General features: G+C 46.4%; 1 protein-coding gene across 3 annotated transcripts in view; it reads left to right on the top strand.

Annotated features, from left to right (window-relative positions):
- The window catches only part of FARP1 (FERM, ARH/RhoGEF and pleckstrin domain protein 1), a 541,848-nt gene that overhangs the window by 420,285 nt on the left and 100,351 nt on the right, over positions 1–21,212 (top strand). For all 3 annotated transcript variants that reach the window (XM_033949732.1, XM_033949731.1, XM_033949733.1), the window contains 2 exons: positions 2,622–2,703; positions 6,053–6,290. In XM_033949732.1, coding sequence (XP_033805623.1) covers positions 2,622–2,703; positions 6,053–6,290 — 320 coding nt within the window. The remainder of the gene's footprint in view (positions 1–2,621; positions 2,704–6,052; positions 6,291–21,212) is intronic.

The following is a 21,212-nucleotide window of genomic DNA, read 5'->3' as shown; positions in this document are numbered from 1 at the left end:
AGCTCTTCTTACTTCCCAGCGCAGCGATTCACGAAGGCAGCCTCGGGTCCTTTGTTGTGTCGCGCCGCCTCTGAGGAAAGAGGAAGTTGCATCATCAGAGGCAGCCGCGACTCAGCAAAAGCCCCGAGGCTGCCTTCGTGAATCGCTGCGCTGGGAAGTAAAGGAGAGCTGCAGAGAGGGGAGAAAGCCACTGTCGGAGGCTCCCCAAGATCTCTCTGGCCCAGCGCACGCTTCCGATGCTGATCTTGCAGAAGTTCAAATGAGTCAATCTTGCCGGTCCTGCGCTGTGACGAGAAACTTGTGCGCTGCGACCTAATATTTTGTGCGCCAGCGCACGCCAGCACAGCTTAGCGGGAACACTGGTAGTAGTATCTCCTTTTTAAACGTTAGCACCAGCAGCCTGGTTCCATTCCGGTTAAGGGATGGAGACTAAGCCAGATCTAGCTGTCCCTGCCAAAAACCATCTCTAGCAAAACTGTAGAACTATAAACGCTATTATCCTATGGAGACTAGCTAAGTAAAGTTTGCTCTTTTAAGATCTAAACTGTTTATAGAAGGGAACCTACAATTGAGCTTTTCTCCCCAATCCTATCAAAGCTCAGAGCAAAATAATGTATACTTATTCAAAGATATGTTTTGTACTCTTCTCCTCTCAGAAAGAGAATGTCCTCTTCCCTCTTTCTCTCCTCTCCTGTCAAGTTAGGATAAAACATGTATTGTAAACTTGTACTGAACTTATGGCAAATTTAGTGCAAATCATAATCTGTTAAATGCATATTATGTATGTTTAACCTGTTCTGAGCTCTTTGGGGGGACAACTAGATAGAAAATGAATTAAATAAATAAATGATGTTGGAAGAAAACAGAATATCTATCTCAGAGGAGGCACCCACAGTAAGACACTGGGTGATCTGACTTGAAGTGAAAGAGGACAGGGTTTTAAGACAGATATATATTGGAGAGTGATTTTTTTTTTTGGGGGGGGGAAGGGAGTAGTACTGATAAGCTCAATGAGAGAGCAAGTCTAGGGAATAAGGCTTCATTTTAGTTATATATTGATTTGTGCTTGAACAGCTGGAATTAATTCATCATTCTAGAGCAGGGGTGCCCAAATGGTTGATCGCGATTGACCAGTAGATCGCAAAGGCAGAAATAAAGAGGGGGGCAAGGGGAGAGAGAAAGAAAGACAGGCAGGCAGGGGGAGAGAGAAAGAAAGGCAGAAATAAAGAAGGGGGCAGGGGGACAGAGAAAGAAAGACAGGCTTGCAGGGGAAGAGAGAAAGAAAGGCAGAAATAAAGAGGGGGCAGAGGGAGAGAGAAAGAAAGAGGCAGGCAGGGGGAGAGAGAAAGAAAGGCAGAAATAAAGAGATGGGGCAGGGAGAGAGAGAAAGAAAGACAGGCTGGCAGGGGGAGAGAGAAAGAAAGGGAGAAATAAAGGGGGTAGGGGGGACAGAGAAATAAAGGCAGGCAGGGGGAGAGAGAAAGAAAGGCAGAAAGAATATTGGCTTTACAGAAGAAGGAAGTGCAACCAGAGACTCATGAAATTACCAGACAACAAAGGTAGGAAAAATGATTTTATTTTCAATTTAGTGATCAAAATGTGTCAGTTTTGAGAATTTATATCTGCTGTCTATATTTTGCACTATGGCCCCCTTTTACTAAACCATGATAGTGTTTTTTAGCGCAGGGAGCCTATGAGCGTCAGGAGCTGCGAGGGCATTTAGCGCAGTTCCCTGAGCTAAAAACCGCTATTGCAGTTTAGTAAAAGGGGAGAGGGTATATTTGTCTATTTTTGTATAGTTGTTATTTTAAAGTCATCTGCCTTGACCTCTGAAAAAACACCCGAATACACATGATAATTAACATTTTCTCTGCGTACAGTGTGCTTTATGTTTTTTAATTTTATTGTTGGTAGATCATTTTGACTTGGTCATTTTAAAAGTAGCTCGCAAGCCAAAAAAGTGTGGGCACCCCTGTTCTAGACTGGGATCTTCTCTTTTGTTTCATTGCTTGCGGCATTAGCCACTGGCTACTTTGACAAAGATTCTGACTGTCACACTGAAATCTTTTTTTGCTAATGTGACCCCCTGCTTGAAAAATAATGGGAGATCACTGCTCTAGGCTATACCTACCCATCCTATAGTCTCTTATATGTCTTCTGGCGCAGACTCCATTCAGTATTTGTTGCTTTTCTGTGAAATGACAGCTAAGTGAAAAATAAGAACCTAGTTGAAATGTAATTCTTTTTATTTCTACTAGAAATGAAATGGTTTCCACACTTTCGTTTGTTTTTACTCATTGTCAATTACAGATTCTGTACTACATAGTGAAGCCTGAGCACAGATGTTGGTAAAGCATGTCTGCATCTTTATGTAGCATCAACACCATAGGTTTTATTCACTAAAGATTCCCCCACCCTCATAGGCCTAGAATGAGGGAAAGTCCTTTGGCTCCATGTCCTAGCTGTTTATGCACTTGTTTGTTTACTGAAGTATTGACAAAGGTATACCGTAAGTACTGCAGCAAATTTTATTTTTGAGAAGGTTGTAACCATTGCTGGGGTTTTTTGGTTTTTTTTTTACAATTCAAGCACATGTTATCTGAACCATGTTTTCTTGACAGGGAAGGCCGGTCTAATGCCCATATTAAAGGGGATTACCAAAGAATCGGTGATGTCATGTTGAAGAACATTCAGAGTATGAAGGTAGGAATATGTGTGTAAATCTAGAACTTTGGTAATTAGATTTAATTTGCTATTTTAGTTTGAAATCTGTTTATTAAGCATGGAAGTTTCATTAATTCTTGATATACCACACATCACAAAGCGTCTGAGTCGTTTACAATCAAAGCAAATAAAATAGAGAGTGGAAGGATGGATAGTGAAAGTAAGAGAAAGAGATAAGGGAGGGGGAAGAAGCAGTGGAAGTAGGATAGAAGATAGGGGCTAATCTCCACAAGCTGACCCTGGGGGTATCTTCGCATAGTGCCGATAGAGGGGCAGGGTTATGGAATTATAAGTAAGGCTGAGCATAAAGAGAAGCATAGTCAAAGGCAGTCTTGAGGGCTGTTTTGAATCTATCCAGAGAGGTTCTAGCTGAAGGGAGCAGAGTAGGGCATTCCAAAAAGTGGGACCAGTAATGGAAGCTTACAAGAACAATCAATAAAAAATAAAGTAACAGTAATAAACACAGTACATCCAAGGGGAGATCTTGCTTGATGAACTTGTTGCACTTCTTCAAGGGAGTAAACAGGCAGATAGACAAGGGTGAGCCAGTCGACATTGTATATCTGGATTTTCAGAAGGTGTTCAACAAGGTCCCGCATGAATGACTACTACGAAAAATTGTGAGCCGTGGAATCGAGGGTGACATACTCCTGTGGATAAAAAACTGGTTGGCGGATAGGAAACAGTGAGTGGGGGTAAATGGACAATACTCGGACTGGAAAAGTATCACGAACAGAGTGCCGCAGGGTTCGGTGCTTGGGCTTGTGCTCTTCAACATATTTATAAACAAGCTGGAAATTGGTAAGACAAGTGAGATGATTAAATTTGCAGACGATACGAAGCTATTTAGAGTAGTGAAGACACAGAAGGACTGCAAAGATCTGCAACAGTACATAAACATGCTCGAGAAATGGGCCGCGACATGGCAAATGAGGTTTAACATGGATAAGTGTAAGGTGATGCATGTTGGTAACAAAAATCTTATACACGAATACAGGATGTCCTGTGCAGTACTTGGAGAAACCCCCCCAGGAAAGAGACTTGGGAGTACTGGTCAACAACTCGATGAAGCCATCCGCGCAATGTGTGGTGGCGGCGAAGAGGGCAAACAGAATGTTAGGAATGATTAAGAAGGAGATCACGAACAGATCGGAGAAGATTATCATGCCTCTGTACCGGGCCATGGTACGCCCTCACCTGGAATACTGCGTCCTGGACTGGTCGCCATACATGAAGAAGAACACAGTACTACTCGAAAGGGTCGAGAGAAGAGCAACTAAAATGGTTAAGGGGATGGAGGAGTTGCCGTACAGTGAGAGATTAGGGAAACTGGGCCTCTTCTTCCTCAAAAAGAGGAGACTGAGAGGGGACATGATAGAAACATTCAAGATACTGAAGGGAATAGACTTAGTACATAAAGACAGGTTGTTCACCCTCTTCTAGGTAAGAAGAACTAGAGTTAAAAGGGGATAGATTCTGTACAAATGTAAGGAAGTTCTTCAACCAGAGAGTGGTGGAAAACTGGAACGCTCTTCCGGAGGTTGTTATAGGGGAAAACACCCTCCAGGGATTCAAGACAAGGTTGGACAAGTTCCTGATGAACCGGAACATACGCAGGTAGGGTTGATCTCAGTTAGGGCTCTGGTCTTTGACCTGGGGGCCGCCGCGGGAGCGGACTGCTGGGTGCGATGGACCACTGGTCTAACCCAGCAGTGGCAATTCTTATGTTCTTATGTTATGTTCTTAAAACCCAGAAAAAACCCAGAAAAAAAAGACAATTCAACTACATAAAACATGGGAAGCTGTAACTCTTAATTTTTTTAAATACTTTTTATTAAGATCTTTTAAATTTTTAATACTGTAAACTGGCCAGGTACTTGTGTTGATCGGTATATCAAACTAAGAATAAACTTGGAACTTCTGTCAACTGCTATATTAAGGGGTATAGTTAATTAACTTGGGTTACTGTTAAGATGTGGTGTTTTACAATTATCATGTGCTAGCATAGCTCAGGTCCCATTCTATGCAATGAGACCTAGTTACTGGAGTTGACAATTATAATAAAACACCTTAATGATAACTCACATTAATACTTACCCACTCATTTGGCTATCTACAAATTGTTCTCTCTTTTTTTTTTTCTTTGATTTTCCTCTGATGTACAATAGGGGCAACATAGCCATTGATAAAATAATTCTGTTGAAGTCTGATTATATTCTAAAGACCTATAAGTTTCTAATAATAATAATAACTTTATTTTTCTATACCGCCATAGTCATAGAAACATAGAAAACATAGAAATAGACGGCAGATAAGGGCCACGGCCCATCCAGTCTGCCCACTCTAATGACCCTCCCCTACCTTTACCCTGTGAATAGATCCCACGTGTCGATCCCATTTGGCCTTAAAATCAGGCACGCTGCTGGCCTCAATCACCTGAAGTGGAAGACCATTCCAGCGATCAACCACCCTTTCAGTAAAAAAGAATTTCCTGGTGTCACCTCGCAGTTTCCCGCCCCTGATTTTCCACGGATGCCCTCTTGTTGCCTTGGGACCCTTGAAAAAGAAGATATCTTCCTCTGCCTCGATGCGGCCCGTGAGATACTTGAACGTCTCGATCATGTCTCCCCTCTCTCTGCGCTCCTCGAGCTAGTATAGCTTTAATTTATCTAACCGTTCTTCGTACGGAAGATCCTTGAGTACCGAGACCATCCATCAAACGACTTCTAGGCGGTTCACATTAAAAGAAGGCTGGACAATCAGCGAAATTCTGAATGAATGAAGAGAAATGTTACATAAGAAAATGGGGGGGGGGGTACAAGGGGAAGAATACATAAGGGATTGGAGATACGTGAGAGGTTACATTTGGGTATGCCGCTGGGAAATAGCATAGTGAGAGAAGGTTATCTGCTTAGGTAATGAATTTGTCAAATAGAGCGGTATTAATTGATTTTCTACACTACTATTCATAAAATATGATTAATAGTTTTACCAGTCCTTTTTCTGTTTGTGCTGTGCAAAATACAAATTCTAGTGAATACAAGTATACTACTGACTACTAAGTGATTATTTCTTCAGGTAAAGACATCTGTAGCAAAGCTGCTGCTTCTTATTCACTGGAAGTTTTGTATAGAAAATGTGTAGTAAACTGCCTATTAATTTTGCATGTATTTTTTCCTGTGATCTTTTTGTGTTTTGGAAATTAATACTGGAGAGACTGGAAGCCCTGAAGTACTAAATTACTTAATGTTGTTTTTTAGTGGCATGTTTGCTATGTATCAGTTCATATTCTGTTGTTTCCCTCCCCCCCCCCTTTTTTTTTTATAAGCAATTGACAGTTCACCTACAGAAACACAATGAGGTTTTGATGGAGCTGGAGAAAGGAATCAGAAACTCTCGCAAGCTAGAGGCCCTGTGCAGGGACTTTGAGTTGCAGAAGGTCTGCTATTTGCCTCTGAATACCTTCATCCTTCGACCACTGCATAGATTAATGCACTACAAGCAGATAATGGAAAGGCTTTGTAAACACTATTCACCTAACCACGTGGACTTCAGGGATTCAAGAGGTGAGCAGAAAAAGGGGTTAACAACCAGAATTTGGTTTTCAGTGAATGGGATCCAACTGTCTGTGTCTTGAGGTTTATACTTAAAGAAAAAATGCTTAAACTGGGTTGTGGATGTTCCTTGTATATTCATTGTAGGGTTAATCTTGAAATATTTTTATTAACTTAAAGGGATCAATTTAATTCTAATTTAGTCTGATCCATAATGCTTTGGAATTTTGTACTTCACAAGACAGTGCCATTTTGCCTACAAATTTAGGAGGCGTGTGTATAGAAGACAGAAGGAGAATGCACAAAAAATACATGTTATGAATTTGAGGATTGCATAGAGCAAAGAGGAGATATTATTTATTTCTAATATTTCTAGACCACATAAAACTAAGCGGTTAACAATTGAAAAACATTCACAATAATTCACACGCAATACATTTACAAAGTGCATTCAAATAAACAGTACAATTACATAGCAATCTCATCCCCTAAAAAGAGTTTCAAGAGCTCAAAAAATTTACACATTAGCCATCACTATATATAAAGTGCAATTATCACAGCTTAAAATTCTTAAAATAAATCAACCAGATAGTTTAAAAAAAGCCTCCACAAACAGTTGTGTCTTCAACATCTTTCTAAATTGTAAGCGATCGGAACAGTTCCTCAGGATACCAGGGAGGGAATTCCAAAATTTGACCCCTGCTACAGATAACATTGCCACTCTGGATTTAACATACTGGACAGTTTTCTCTGTTTCAGAGGTTAATCTCATAGTACCTTCAGACCTTAAGTTCCTCCTCGGCTGATACACCTCCCACAAAGACTGAAAATTCAAAGGAACAGATCCATACAAACTCTGATGTATCACTGACGACAATTTATAACAAACCCTTTGCGGCACTGGAAGCCAGTGCAACTGTTTTAGCACAGGGGTAATATTATCAAAGCATTTAGACTTAAAAAGTTTTATAGGTTACTATGTAACTTTGTAAGTCTAAGTGCTTTGAAAATATACCTCATTAGCTTTTAAATACATGATAGTCCAGGAAATATAGAAAGAAAGCAACCTATATAAAAATAATTCTTGTCCCTTGCAAATATTTTAAAGGCAATTTATTTTTTATCCTGGATTTATTGAACAAAATCTTTATTAAAATAACATGGTGAACCTGAAGGACTGCTTATAGCATGTTGATTTTGGAGAAGTTCCAGGAAATATCACTTCCTGCTCAATACCAGTATGTATCACATTCATCATTTCTACATTCCCAGGGCCTCATAGCAGAATTGTTGTTGGATTTTCAAGAATTTGGCGTCTTCATAAGCTTAACATAATATTTATTTTTGGAAAAACTGGTTGCTGGGGATCACAGTTTTCAACGGTCTCTGTCTACTCTTTGCTTGCCTGCCTCCTGGATTCTGTGGTGCTGATACTATACAGTGGTGCCTCACACAACGAACTTAATCCGTTCCAGGAGCAAGTTTGTTATGTGAAACGTTCGTTGTGTGAAACGCGTTTTCCCATAACAATACATGTTAAAAAAAATAATTCGTTCTGTAGCATAAAATATGCTAAGATGACATAAAAAAAGATAAATTTTTGGTTATTATTTTTATTTAGATACATCTAAAAACATAATTGTTTTTTAAAACAACACACATTTTTTAAATTTAAAGACAGACTAAGTAGAGTCTAATTTTACAGTGAGAGGGCAGAGTCTCAGCGGCAAAAACTGGGACTTAACTGTTCATTTTTTTTTTTTTTCTACCGTGTTTCCCCGATGATAAGGCAGGGCCATCAAATAAGACAGCCCCCCCTTTTTAGAAAAAAATGTAAAATAAGGCACCCCCCCGCAAATAAGCCACCCACCGATACCTGCGCTTACCCGAATCGGGTGGTACGGTGGGTGACTCCGTGTGGTCCCTGGCACCCCCGACACGATCGGGGCAAGAGGGAGCTCAAGCCCTCTTGCCCCCCCGACTCCCCGACACGATCGGGGCAAGAGGGAGCCCAAGCCCTCTTGCCCCCCCCGACTCCCCGACACGATCGGGGCAAGAGGGAGCTCAAGCCCTCTTGCCCCCCCCGACTCCCCGACACGATCGGGGCAAGAGGGAGCTCAAGCCCTCTTGCCCCCCCGACTCCCCGACACGATCGGGGCAAGAGGGAGCTCAAGCCCTCTTGCCCCCCCGACTCCCCGACACGATCGGGGCAAAAGGGAGCTCAAGCCCTCTTGCCCCCCCGACTCCCCGACACGATCGGGGCAAAAGGGAGCCCAAGCCCTTTTGCCCCGCCGATTCCCCAACTCCCCGACAATATCGGGCCAGGAGGGAGCCCAAGTCCTCCTGGCCACGGCGACCCCCTAACCCCACCCTGCACTACATTACGGGCAGGAGGGATCCCAGGCCCTCCTGCCCTCGACGCAAACCCCCCCCCCCCCCAACGACCACCCCCCCCCAAGAACCTCCGACCGCCCCCCCAGCCGACCCGCGACCCCCCTGGCCGACCCCCACGACACCCCCAACCCCCTTCCCCGTACCTTTCTGTAGTTGGCCGGACAGACGGGAGCCAAACCCGCCTGTCCGGCAGGCAGCCATCGATGGAATGAGGCCGGATTGGCCCATCCGTCCCAAAGCTCCGCCTACTGGTGGGGCCTAAGGCGCCTGGGCCAATCAGAATAGGCCCGGGAGCCTTAGGTCCCTCCTGGGGGCAGGGCCTGAGGCACATGGTCGGGTTGGGCCCATGTGCCTCAGGCCCCGCCCCCAGGAGGGACCTAAGGCTCCCGGGCCTATTCTGATTGGCCCAGGCGCCTTAGGCCCCACCAGTAGGCGGAGCTTTGGGACGGATGGGCCAATCCGGCCTCATTCCGTCATTGGCTGCCTGCCGGACAGGCGGGTTTGGCTCCCGTCTGTCCGGCCAACTACAGAAAGGTACGGGGAAGGGGGTTGGGGGTGTCGTGGGGGTCGGCCAGGGGGGTCGCGGGTCGGCTGGGGGGGCGGTCAGAGGTTCTTGGGGGGGGCGGTCGTTGGGGGGAGGGGGGGTTTGCGTCGAGGACAGGAGGGCCTGGGATCCCTCCTGCCCGTAATGTAGTGCAGGGTGGGGTTAGGGGGTCGCCGTGGCCAGGAGGACTTGGGCTCCCTCCTGGCCCGATATTGTGTGGGGAGTTGGGGAATCGGCGGGGCAAGAGGGCTTGGGCTCCTTTTTGCCCCGATCGTGTCGGGGAGTCGGGGGGGGCAAGAGGGAACCAGGCGGAGAGAGGGCAGTTAAGCGCAGTGCCTGCGCGGAAGGATGCAGCTCGGGCGACTTCGTTGTGTGAAACGAAGTTCGTTGTACGGATCAAGACATAAAGTTCGTTGTGCGCAGCGTTCGCTGTGCGAGGCGTCCGTTATGCGAGGCACCACTGTATAAGAAAACTGGGATGTAATACTGAAGTGGATGCTGGTTACAGCTGTGCTTTTGTTTGCCAAACTTTACTTGCATGATAGCTTTGCAATCTACAATCAGTTTTAGAATTTATGGTTTCAGCCACATAAATAGAGCCAGGGGCTGTAGAATACGTTTTTGTTAGGGGGGGGATGCAGGCCCTACCCCCAACCCATGCTCTACCGCCAGCTCCAGGATCTTCCCTACCATGCCATAGTCACCCCCATCATAGTATCCAGCATGCTTCCTTATATCTAAACTCACCACTGTGGTGTGCAGCATTTCTTTCCCTCTTTCCCCCTCCATCCATGGTCTCCAGTACTTCTCTCCACCTCCCAGCCCCTCATGACATGTTTAGTGCTATACCTTCCTCCCCCGGGGCGGTAATACTCCAACTAACACAGCACCAAAAGCTCAGAGGCTGGTGGGCAGGGCCTTGAGCATCTGTGCTTACTCAAGGCCTGTCTGTTCCCTCCCCCTCCAAACTTCCTGTTTCAGAGGAGGGGAAACTGGCAGGCCTTGGACATGCACAGATACTCAAAGCCCCAAATCTGCCGGTCTCTCTGCTTTTGGTGTTAGGCCAGCTGGAGTATGTTTACCCTGGAGGAGGGAGGTAAGGTACTAAAACTCATTGTGAGGAATTTTAAGCAGTTTCCTCTAAGGACTGAGTTGACATGAGCAAACATTTTCTGTCACATTATGTTGCAAGTACAGTACTTCTTACAGATAACACAAACACACATTACCAGAATTGTTCAAGAAAAAAGAGGACATGTGGTCCCACCCCCACACATACCTCATCTCTTCTCCTTCTTCGAGTCTGGGCCGCGTCTGGAGGGCCTTTGAGCATGTGTGGATGTCATGCGTGCATGCGTTTGACGAGTCGCATCTGCGCATGCTTGGAGTCTCTCCAGGTATGGCTTCAAGTTCAGGGCCTTCCAAAACCCAAACAAACTGCTGGGTTTTGAAAATCCATCCAGACACCCAGACAGTCCTCTAAAAAGAAGACATGTGTGGATTTTCCTGGACGTCTGGTAACCATACATACTTAAACACTGGCAAGGAGGCTGGAAAGAATTCTGTGAGTCATGCTCTGCATGCTTTCCTATCTTTTTCATCTATTTAACTATGTTTATAGCTACTCTGAATCATACTCAGCTGCTGGATGTATAGCACAGTTTAGAGCAGTGGTCTCAAAGTCAAACCCTTTGCAGGGCCACATTTTGGATTTGTAGGTACTTGGAGGGCCTCAGAAAAAATAGTTAATGTCTTATAAAGAAATTACAATTTTGTATGAGGTAAAACTCTTTATAATTTATAAATCTTTCCTTTTAGCTAAGTCCTAATAATAATATTGTCATTTATAGCTAAAGAAACATATGATCAAGAAACTGTTTTATTTTACTTTTGTGATTATGATAAACATACCGAGGGCCTCAAAATAGTACCTGGCGGGCCACATGTGGCCCCCGGGCCGCGAGTTTGAGCCCACTGGTTTAGAGGGAACACTGCTCCCCATTTGCGGCTTCTCTACCTGTGGGTTCTGAGCACTTCCGAAGTTAGTTTACATATAATGTATTAAGGTTAAAATCACATAGAGAGGGGATCGGTTATTTATATAATTGAATTATTCATCATTTGGATCCACCAAATATTAGATTAATATTCCCCGAGTTTGATTTTGGGCCCCCTATACAAGCACCACTCTTAAAATATAAAAGGGGGGGTGTCAATAGGGCCACTTTTGAACACAGGGAAGGACCCTTTCATTGTCTACCAGCTGCATTCCATAGTACCTCTGTTACTGATGGATGGTATTATGCACACTATAATCACTTCAGGGAATTATGTACTGAAAAGATCAAAATAATGCATGGAAAAACAATGCAGCATATTAAACAGAAAAGTATTTGCAGTATTCTGGAAATATAAGGAAGTACTTTAATACTTAACTTGCCTGTCCAGGATCTTCCTGTTGACCATGTAAACAATGATGTTCAACAGCACTAACAGAAATCCTGAGGTTACTAGTAATCATAAAATGATTTATCCCAGGACAAGTAGGCAGCATATTCTCAACATGTGGGTGACGTCACCGACGGAGCCCCCTAGCGGACGTTTTCGCAAGCAGACTTGCTCGAAGACCTTCAGGCTTGCGATTGGCCCGTGCATGCGCACTTGCCCCTCCCGCCCTGCCTAGGGCATGTGTCTTTCAGCGTGTCCTCAGTTCTTTGTTTTCCGCGGAGCCAGAAGCACTGCTCCCTTGCTTCGCACGATCATGTTGTCCCTCTTGCACCGCTGCTTCTTTGGTTTATTTCTGTTGAGTCGCTGTGCTCGTGTCTTTATTTTCCCTTATTTTCTTTTTTTTTCAGTTTTTATATTTTTGAGCCGGTTCTTTCTCTGGCTGCCTGGCCTCGCGGGGCCGCAACCGTCCTTTTCTCTTGGGCGACGAAAATGATAGGAGGCTTGCGCCAGAAGACGTATGAGGAGAGACTGGAAGCCCTGAATATGTATACCCTAGAGGAAAGGAGAGATAGGGGAGATATGATTCAGACGTTCAAATACTTGAAGGGTATTAATGTAGAACAAAATCTTTTCCAGAGAAAGGAAAATGGTAAAACCAGAGGACATAATTTGAGGTTGAGGGGTGATAGATTCAGGGGCAATGTTAGGAAATTCTACTTTACGGAGAGGGTAGTGGATGCCTGGAATGCGCTCCCGAGAGAGGTGGTGGAGAGTAAAACTGTGACTGATTTCAAAGAAGCGTGGGATGAACACAGAGGATTTAGAATCAGAAAATAATATTAAATATTGAACTAAGGCCAGTACTGGGCAGACTTGTACGGTCTGTGTCTGTATGTGGCCGTTTGGTGGAGGATGGGCTGAGGAGGGCTTCGGTGGCTGGGGGTGTGTAGATGGGCTGGAGTGGGTCTTGGCGGAGATTTCGGCAGTTGGAACCCGGGCATGGTGCAGGGTGGAGCTTTGGGTTCTTGCCCAGAAATAGCTAAGAAGAAAAAATTAAAAAATTTGAATTGAATCAGGTTGGGCAGACTGGATGGACCATTCGGGTCTTTATCTGCCGTCATCTACTATGTTACTATGTTATGTCCCGGCCTCGTTCCGGCTTTAAAAACTGTACTAAGTGCAACTGGGTTATCTCCATCGCCGACCCTCATCGTTGGTGCATGGAGTGCCTGGGTGCTGAGCACTGCACTGAGTTGTGTCCCCGTTGTGCGACTTTGCAACCGCGGGCTCTTCGTTGAAGGGTGGCCAAGATTCTCCAAATCTTTGGCCCCATGGATCTGGCGGGACGGGCCTCGAGCTCGGTCTCGGTGCCTCCGTTGGGCGCCTCGACCTCAAAGTCCTTGGCCTCGAAGTCCCCATTGGCCTCAAAGGCTCCGGCCTCGGCCCCTCCTGCTACTCCGGCCTCAGGTAAGTCTCCTCTTCCCTCCTCAGGTGTGCTGGCAAAGAAGCCTACCTCGGAGTCTCATGCCAGCGCCACCTCGTCGGCGTCTTCAAGACATCACTCTAAGCGTGCCTCCTCACGTAGGGAATACTCTTCCTCGAGGTCGCCCCCAAAGGAGTGCACCGCTGCACCCCCGACCCACCAACCTTCGGTCTCAGTGCCTATGTTCGAGGACATGCTTAAGGCTATTATTACCACACAGCTTTTCTCGGTGGTGAGCCAACTAGTCCTAACTTCGACGCCTGTGACCTCGGTCTCAACCCAGTCGCGGTCAGACCAGCCTGAGCGTCCCCTCATCTCTCGAGGCCTCACCCATAAGAATCATCGGGTTCCCTCGAGCGAATCTTACTCCCCTGAGTCGCCGATGACCTTTTGGGGGTCCAGACTGGGGGCCCGTTTTTCCCCCACTACTGCGGCGAGGCTCGCCTCTTCTAAAAGGCCCCAGTCTTCCCTGCCCTGTCGGGGCAGGTCTCCGACCTCGAGACCTTCCACACACACGCTTTTCCTGGAATTGGACTCTAGTGTATGTTCCCCTTCGAGGCGCTTGCCGGCCTCTAAAGGGCCTACTTCAAAACCGGTTGGGGATTTTTCCTATACCCCTTCTCTGCGGCTTAATCAGCGGATCCCTCGGACTCCGGGGTCTTCCCCGGTCCATCTTGCATGGGGCCGTTTCAGTCGAACCTCTTCGGTCATCCGTTCGTGGTACTCTGAGGCTCCGGCTTACTATTCCAGGGAAGTTTCTCCCTCTTTCTCAGCCGCACCCCGGTCTCGATTGGAGTCTCCCTCGGAAAATGACTCCTCTTCTCAGACCTCTTCCTTTTCTCGTTTCATCTCTGACATGGCCAGAGCATTGAACTTGGATCTTCAGTCCGACTCCCGCTTTACCCAGGAATACCTGGCGGAAATGGGAGTGGATGCTCCACCTTGTGAGGCGCTTCACCTCCCTTTGCATCAGGTTCTCCGGCAGACGTTTCTCCAGAACCTGTAGACACCCAATGCGGTCACGGCTATTCCCTCCAAGTTGGAGTCCTGTTAACGGACTATCCCGGTTAAGGGGTTTGAGAGGGCTCAGCTTTCCCACCAATCCTTGGTGGTTGAGTCTTCCTTGAAGAAGTCTAACCCCACGAAAGTTTATGCCGCTGTCCCCCCGGGTAGAGAGGGCTGTACGATGGACAAGTTTGGTTGCCGCCTTTATCAGAATTCGATGATGGTGAACCATGTCCTTAACTACAATTTTATTTTCACGTCCTACCTCCGGTTCTGTATAGATACGCTCCGTTCATTTCGGGAGGTCATACCAGAATCTCGGTGTCAGGAGTTTCGTCTCCTCGAGGAGACCCTCTCCCAACTCTGCCTGTATATGTTTCAGGCCTCTTACAACGCCTTTGAATTGTCCTCAAGAGTTACAGCCTTTGTGATCGCTATGCGTCGCCTTGTTTGGCTCCGGATTGTGGATATGGATCCAAATCTACAGGATCATCTTGCCAATCTCCCGTGTATGGGTCATGAGCTCTTCGATGATTCCATTGAGGCGGCCACAAAGCGACTCTCGGATCACGAGTGGTCCTTCGCATCTCTGGTGAAACTTAAACCGAAGGTCCCTCCGGCTCGACAATACAAAATTCCTCTCCAGAGGTATCCGTAAAAATCTACTCCTGCTTTCTCTAAGCCTTCTTCAAAACGGCCTCTGCAGCAGCAGAAACGCCAAAATAAGACCCAGCCGCCGGGCCGTCTTTTTGACAATTCCAGTCCGAGCCTTCGGGCTTCCTCCCTCCCTCCCCATTGGGGGGTCATCTCCATTATTTCTATGCCCAGTGGGAAAGTGTTAGCACTGACAGTTGGGTGCTCTCTATCATCTGGGAAGTGTACTCCCTCTACTTCAGTTGTGTGCCCCCGGACCTGCCTCCAAGAGAGTGTCCTTCTGCTCAGTCTCAGCTTCCCTTCCTTCTGCAGGAAGCTCAGGCCCTTCTTCGCCTTCGGGCGGTCGATGAGGTTCCCACGGAACAGCAGAACTCCAGATTTTATTCCCGGTACTTTCTGGTGCCCAAGAAGACGGGGGATCTGCATCCGATCCTGGACCTCCGAGCTCTGAACAAGTTTCTGGTCCAGGAACGATTCAGAATTCTCATCCTTCCCACGTTATATGTACACGCACATTCCGATTCTCCCGGCCTCGCTCTGGTATTTGAGATTCTGGGTGGGGGATCTCCATCTCCAGTATCGTGTTCTTCCCTTTGGTCTGGTGGCCTCTCCGAGGGTTTTTATGAAATGTCTGGTTGTGGTGGCTGCGGCCCTGCACCTCCACGGCCTGCAGGTGTTTCCCTACCTCGACGACTGGTTAATCAAGGCGTCTTCTCACCACAAAGTCCTACAAGCGACGAATCAGACCATCTTGCTCCTTCAGAGTCTTGGCTTAGAGATGAACTTTCCCAAGTCTCACCTCTGCCCGTCCCAGTCTCTCGGGTTCATCGGAGCGATCCTGGACACGGTTCGTCTCCACTCCTTCCTGCCTAGGCCTCATTAGGAGGCTCTTATCCGTTTGTGCCGGAGGGTGACCCATCTGTCCTTGGCACCGGCTTGGCTCATGATGGTCCTCCTAGGTCACATGGCCTCCACGGTTCATGTGACGCCTTTTGCCGGACTTCACCTCCGTATTCCTCAATGGACTCTGGCGTCCCAATGGTCCCAGGATCGGGATCCGGTCTCTCGACTCATTGTCGTGACTCCTTTGTTGAAGCAGTCTCTCCGTTGGTGGATGCTCTCTTCCAATCTTTCCAGAGGTTATCTGTTCCATCCTCCCCCTCCACAAAAGGTCCTCACGACGGACACGTCGACCTATGCTTGGGGGACTCATATGGACGGTCTACGCACCCAGGGTCTTTGGTCCCGTGCCGACCACCTTTGTCACATCAATCTTCTGGAGCTTCGAGCGATTTTCCTCGCTCTGAAAGCCTATTGTCACCTGCTTCGCAACCAGGTCGTCATGTACTATCTCAACAAACAGGGAGGCACGGGGTCCAGGTCCCTGTGCCAGGAGGCTATCCGGCTCTGGGATTGGGCTATCTGCCGCAACATGTTCATTCGAGCTGTCTACATTCAGGGCCAGCAGAATTGTCTGGCAGACAGGTTGAGTCGTCTTCTGCAGCCTCACGAGTGGTCCCTCCACTCCATGACCCTGCATCAAGTGTTTGCTCGTTGAGGGACTCCGGATGTCGATCTGTTCGCTTCCCCCCTCAATCACAAGTTGCCCCGCTTTGGCTCCAGGGTTTACACCCCTCTCAGGATCGAGGCGAATGCCTTCCTTCTGGATTGGACGAACAAGTTCCTGTACACGTTCCCTCCATTCCCGTTGATTTTGAAAACTCTCTTCAAGCTCAAGTCTTCGCATGCCACCATGATTCTGATAGCTTCTCGGTGACCCCGACAACCGTAGTTCTCCCTTCTGTCGCAACTCAGTTCCAGGGAGCCTCTTCCTCTGCCTGTTTTTCCTTCTCTGCTTACGCAGGGTCGGTGTTCTCTGCTTCATCCCAACCTCCAGTCTCTGTACTTAACAGCTTGGTTCTGAGAGGAGGAGGGCTGCCTACATCAGTTCCTCGAGACTTAATGCCCTCATTCCGCCTCTCCCAGCCTGTGCTGGATGTCCTCGAGGTGTCTTGGAAGGAGTCCACTTGCCAATGTTACCATCAGAAGTGGACCCGCTTTTCTTCCTGGTGTGCTACTCGACAACTGGAGCCGCTGTCCGCCTCCTTATCGGCTGTCCTGGATTATCTGTTGCACTTGTCTGGCGCTGGTTTCAAGTCATCTTCGGTTCGAGTCCACCTTAGTGCTATTGCTGCTTTCCATCAGCCGATTGGCTGTTCATCCTGTGGTTCATGAAAGGCATTTTTCACGTTCATCCGCCCCTTAAACCTCCTCCTGTGGTTTGGGACCTTAACGTGGTCCTTGCTCAATTGATGAAACCCCCGTTCGAGCTGCTAGCGTGGGCTTACTTGAAGTATCTTACTTGGAAGGTTGTGTTTCTTATAGCTCTCATGTCTGCCCGTCGGGTCAGTGAGCTTCAAGCCTTGGTAGCGGATACCCTCCTTTCACTGTCTTCCATCATGATAAGGTGGTTCTCCGTACCCATCCTAAGTTCTTACCTAAGGTTGTTTCTGAGTTTTACATCAACCAATCCATTGTTCTTCCTGTGTTTTTTCTGAAGCCCCATTCTCACCCTGGAGAAGTGGCTCTACATTCTCTTGACTGTAAGCGTGCGCTGGCCTTCTACTTGAGGCACACCGCTCCTCATCGTTCTGCTCCTCAACTGTTTCTCTCTTTCGATCCTAATTGCTTGGGTCATTCTGTTTCTAAGCGGACCATTTCTAACTGGTTGGCCGCTTGTATCTCTTTCTGTTATGCTCAGGCTGGTCTCTCCCTACCGGGCTGAGTCACAGGCCACAAGGTCAGAGCGATGGCGGCGTCTGTTGCTTTCCTCCGTTCGACTCCCGTCGAGGAAATCTGTAAGGCTGCCACTTGGTCCTCGGTTTATACGTTTACCTCGTACTACTGTCTGGATGCTTTCTCCAGACTGTGACAAACCCAGGTCCGTTTCAGGTTTTGGCCAAAACAAACCCAAATCCGTACCGGGTTTTGCCCCAGTGAGCAGGAATATTCATAGTGCACCTAGATGCAGGAGGGCTGATCAGGTGACTTGCCAATTGATTGATGAAGCTGACTTCTGCTCTGATTCTGACATGGAGGTAGAAGAGACAGGGCTGAATAAGATTAAGAGAAAAAGTTACACTCCATGCAGACCTTCCACTGTCAGAAAGCTTATTCAGTTTGAACAGCCTGTTAAAATCAGGACTAGGGAGAAACCTGCCTGTAATTGCAGGAAGCAAGCCGGTGTGTGGAAAACCCTTCCCCCACCTTCTCAGAGGGGGGAGTGGTTATCTACAGGATATAACTATAAGAGGCTTCTGAGAACAGGAAGGGGGCCACAGGAGAGAAGCAGACAGGAGAATGGGAAGCTGAGAGAAGGCAGTCTCTCTCAGACTGTCCTATGCTTGAGGCAGACAAGTTACCTCCTTTCTGGGAAACTGGAGTACAGCCAGAAGGAGAAGCCATGGAGGTGCAGGAAAGCTGTTTAGGAGCTGACACTCTGCCAACACCCATGGAGACACAGTAAGCCTGAGATTGGGATTTAATTTCTTTATGCTGTCAGCTTAATTCTTTCCTGTTGGAAGCCAGTGCAGAAGCTCTCCTGGGAAGCCACATTTTGAGGCTTTCTGTAAAGCAGGAATGTATGTGTTTTCTGACAAACCATTTTGAATGTATTTCCTGTATGGTGAATCAACTAGGAAATCTCGTTGTTCCTGCACAGCTGTGCCTGATTGCTACAGCAACGTTTAGAGGGAAACGTTTTTCCTGATTTTGAACTCTGAATAATGCTGTGTTTCTTATATGTTCTGGATTGTTTGATAAAAGCATTACTTACCTGAATATTACTGCTCTGGTGAAGAGGACTGTATTTCTTGACTGATTAAAGTCCAGAAGCAGGGGACTGTATTCAAGGCAGTGCTGACCAAGATTCAACTGCCTGATTATATTATTTGAACCCTTTTGATTTCATGCAATATCAGTTCATCTTGAACTACAAGGCTGTTGCCTGTATTTTGATTTATTCAACCATTGGTTGAAATAAAGTTTATTTTTGGTTTTGCCATTTCTGACTAAGATTCCTTTTTACCTTGCATGCTTATAAGTTTGATAATGTGCCTGTTTTAAAGACCTGAAGGATCCCTTGGGGGAAAGGGACATGCCGGGTTTAAGCTTTGGTCACATCCCCTGGTGCTCGCTGCGCCTTACAGGAGCCCGGGTTGTGACAAAGCATGACGGCCATTTTGGCCAGTCTATTTTGCTAAATCTATTTCTCCTAAATTGCCAACTCTCCCTCCATCCCATTCTGGTTAGCTTGGAGGTCTCCCACATGTTGAGAATATGCTGCCTGCTTGTCCTGGGATAAAGCACAGTTACTTACCGTAACAGGTGTTATCCAGGGACAGCAGGCAGATATTCTCGCAACCCACCCACCTCCCCGTGGTTGGCTTCTTTGCTGGCTATCTGAACTGAGGACACACTGAGGAGACGCATGCGGCAGGGCGGGAGGGGCACGTGCGCATGCGCGGACCAATCGCAAGCCTGAAGATCTTCAATCAAGTCTGCTTGCAAAAACGTCCGCTAGGGGGCTCCATCGGTGACGTCAACCATATGTTGAGAATATCTGCCTGCTGTCCCTTGATAACACCTGTTACGGTAAGTAACTGTGCTTTAAATACCTGTCAGTGTTTTTGGTAGGTTGCCAAATGGCACCAGGCTTCAGCTCTGCTAGCCTTTAGTAAGTAGTTGAGTTACCACTTGCTAAAGCTAATACAGCAATATTAGGTACAGCTAATACTATATAATGTGTTATCTGTATTAGCTGTACCTAATATTACCGTAGACAGAGAACAAGGGAAGCCACTGCTGCTCCTTGAAATCTTGGACAAGTTACTTAATCATCTGTTGAATCAGGTTCAAAACTAAAATTGTAAGCCTTCCAGGGGCATGAAAATACCTTCTGTACCTAGATGAAACTTACCTTAAGCTATTATTGAGAAAGGTGCAAACTAGATCTGAATCCAAAATCCAGTACCAGGCATATTGTGAAGTAATACAAAATAGTAAAAATGTCACATAGGACCTAAAGAGCTATTCTACCATACCATGATAGCAGTAAGTTCCTTGAGTCACATAACAAGGACCTACTTAGGATAGCACAGCACCAAACACTGCAATGGATATTAGAACATCAACAAAACCTGTTGGAAAATTAAAGAAGTCACATTAGTATAAACCCATCATGCACAATTAATGCTAACAGAAAACCATATCTCTCATATAAGCAGAACATAGCGGATGGCCACCAGGATGGTCTCAGGGCTAAAGGGTCTCCCGTACGAAGAAAGACTGAGCAAATTGCAGCTCTACACTCTCGAAGAGCGTAGAGAGAGGGGAGACATGATTGAGACATTTAAGTACATCACAGGACGGGTCGAGGTGGAAGATGATATCTTTCTTCTCAAGGGACCCTCGACCACAAGAGGACATCCGCTCAAACTCAGGGGAGGGAAGTTTCGTGGAGACACCAGGAAGTACTTCTTCACGGAGAGAGTGATTGAGCATTGGAACAAGCTTCCAGTGCAGGTGGTCGAGGCACGCAGCATCCCAGACTTCAAGAACAAATGGGATACCTATGTGGGATCCCTACGAGGGTCATGCCAAGGGATAGGGTCACTAGGGTATGGACTTGAATGAGCGGGTCAGTAGAGTGACAGTATAAATACAATTATACTTTAGGGGGTCAGTAGACTTAAGAGGGTGGGTAAATAGTGTGGGCAGACTTGATGGGCTGTAGCCCTTATCTGCCGTCATCTTTCTATGTTTCTATGTTTCTAGACTTACCCAGTATACACTGACCACAAATTGAAAATAGAAATTTGTAGAAAAATATTAAACTGAAACTCCCAAGAAGCCACATAGCAACACCAGAGAAAGAGAAAATAATAATATATTTATATCCCACTTTATCCATCAAATTGAAGTTCAGAGTGGGTTAACAAATTAAAAAAACATAGAAACAATAACTTGGAATAGTCATAACAGAAATTTAGAAACACCCCCCCCCCCCATTGTTTTAACATCCTCTGAAATTAAATAAGTTAGTGATTCCAGATATTTGCTCTCAAGTATCTTAAAGACTAGGCAACAAAGTTAAAAAATTATTTGGGCCCTTAAAGGCAAAGATATCAACATTGCAACAGTGCAAAGATATCAACATTGGAAAAACATTATCAAATCTTGACTTATTAAGAACCAACCTAGCAGCAATATTTTGAATCAATTGCAACCCAGTCAATTGTTTCTGAGTACTCTCAATATAAAGCGAGTTATAGCAATCCATTTGCAATTAGGGTTGTTTCCTAGTTGAACAGATCAAGGCAAAAGTGGATGGGGAGACAAAAGTGAA

This window comes from Geotrypetes seraphini, chromosome 6 (assembly GCF_902459505.1).
Source record: "Geotrypetes seraphini chromosome 6, aGeoSer1.1, whole genome shotgun sequence".
Classification (NCBI taxonomy): Eukaryota; Metazoa; Chordata; class Amphibia; order Gymnophiona; family Dermophiidae; genus Geotrypetes; species Geotrypetes seraphini.
The sequence above is the reverse complement of the archived record's forward strand: the minus strand, read 5'-3'. Positions and strand labels throughout refer to the sequence as shown.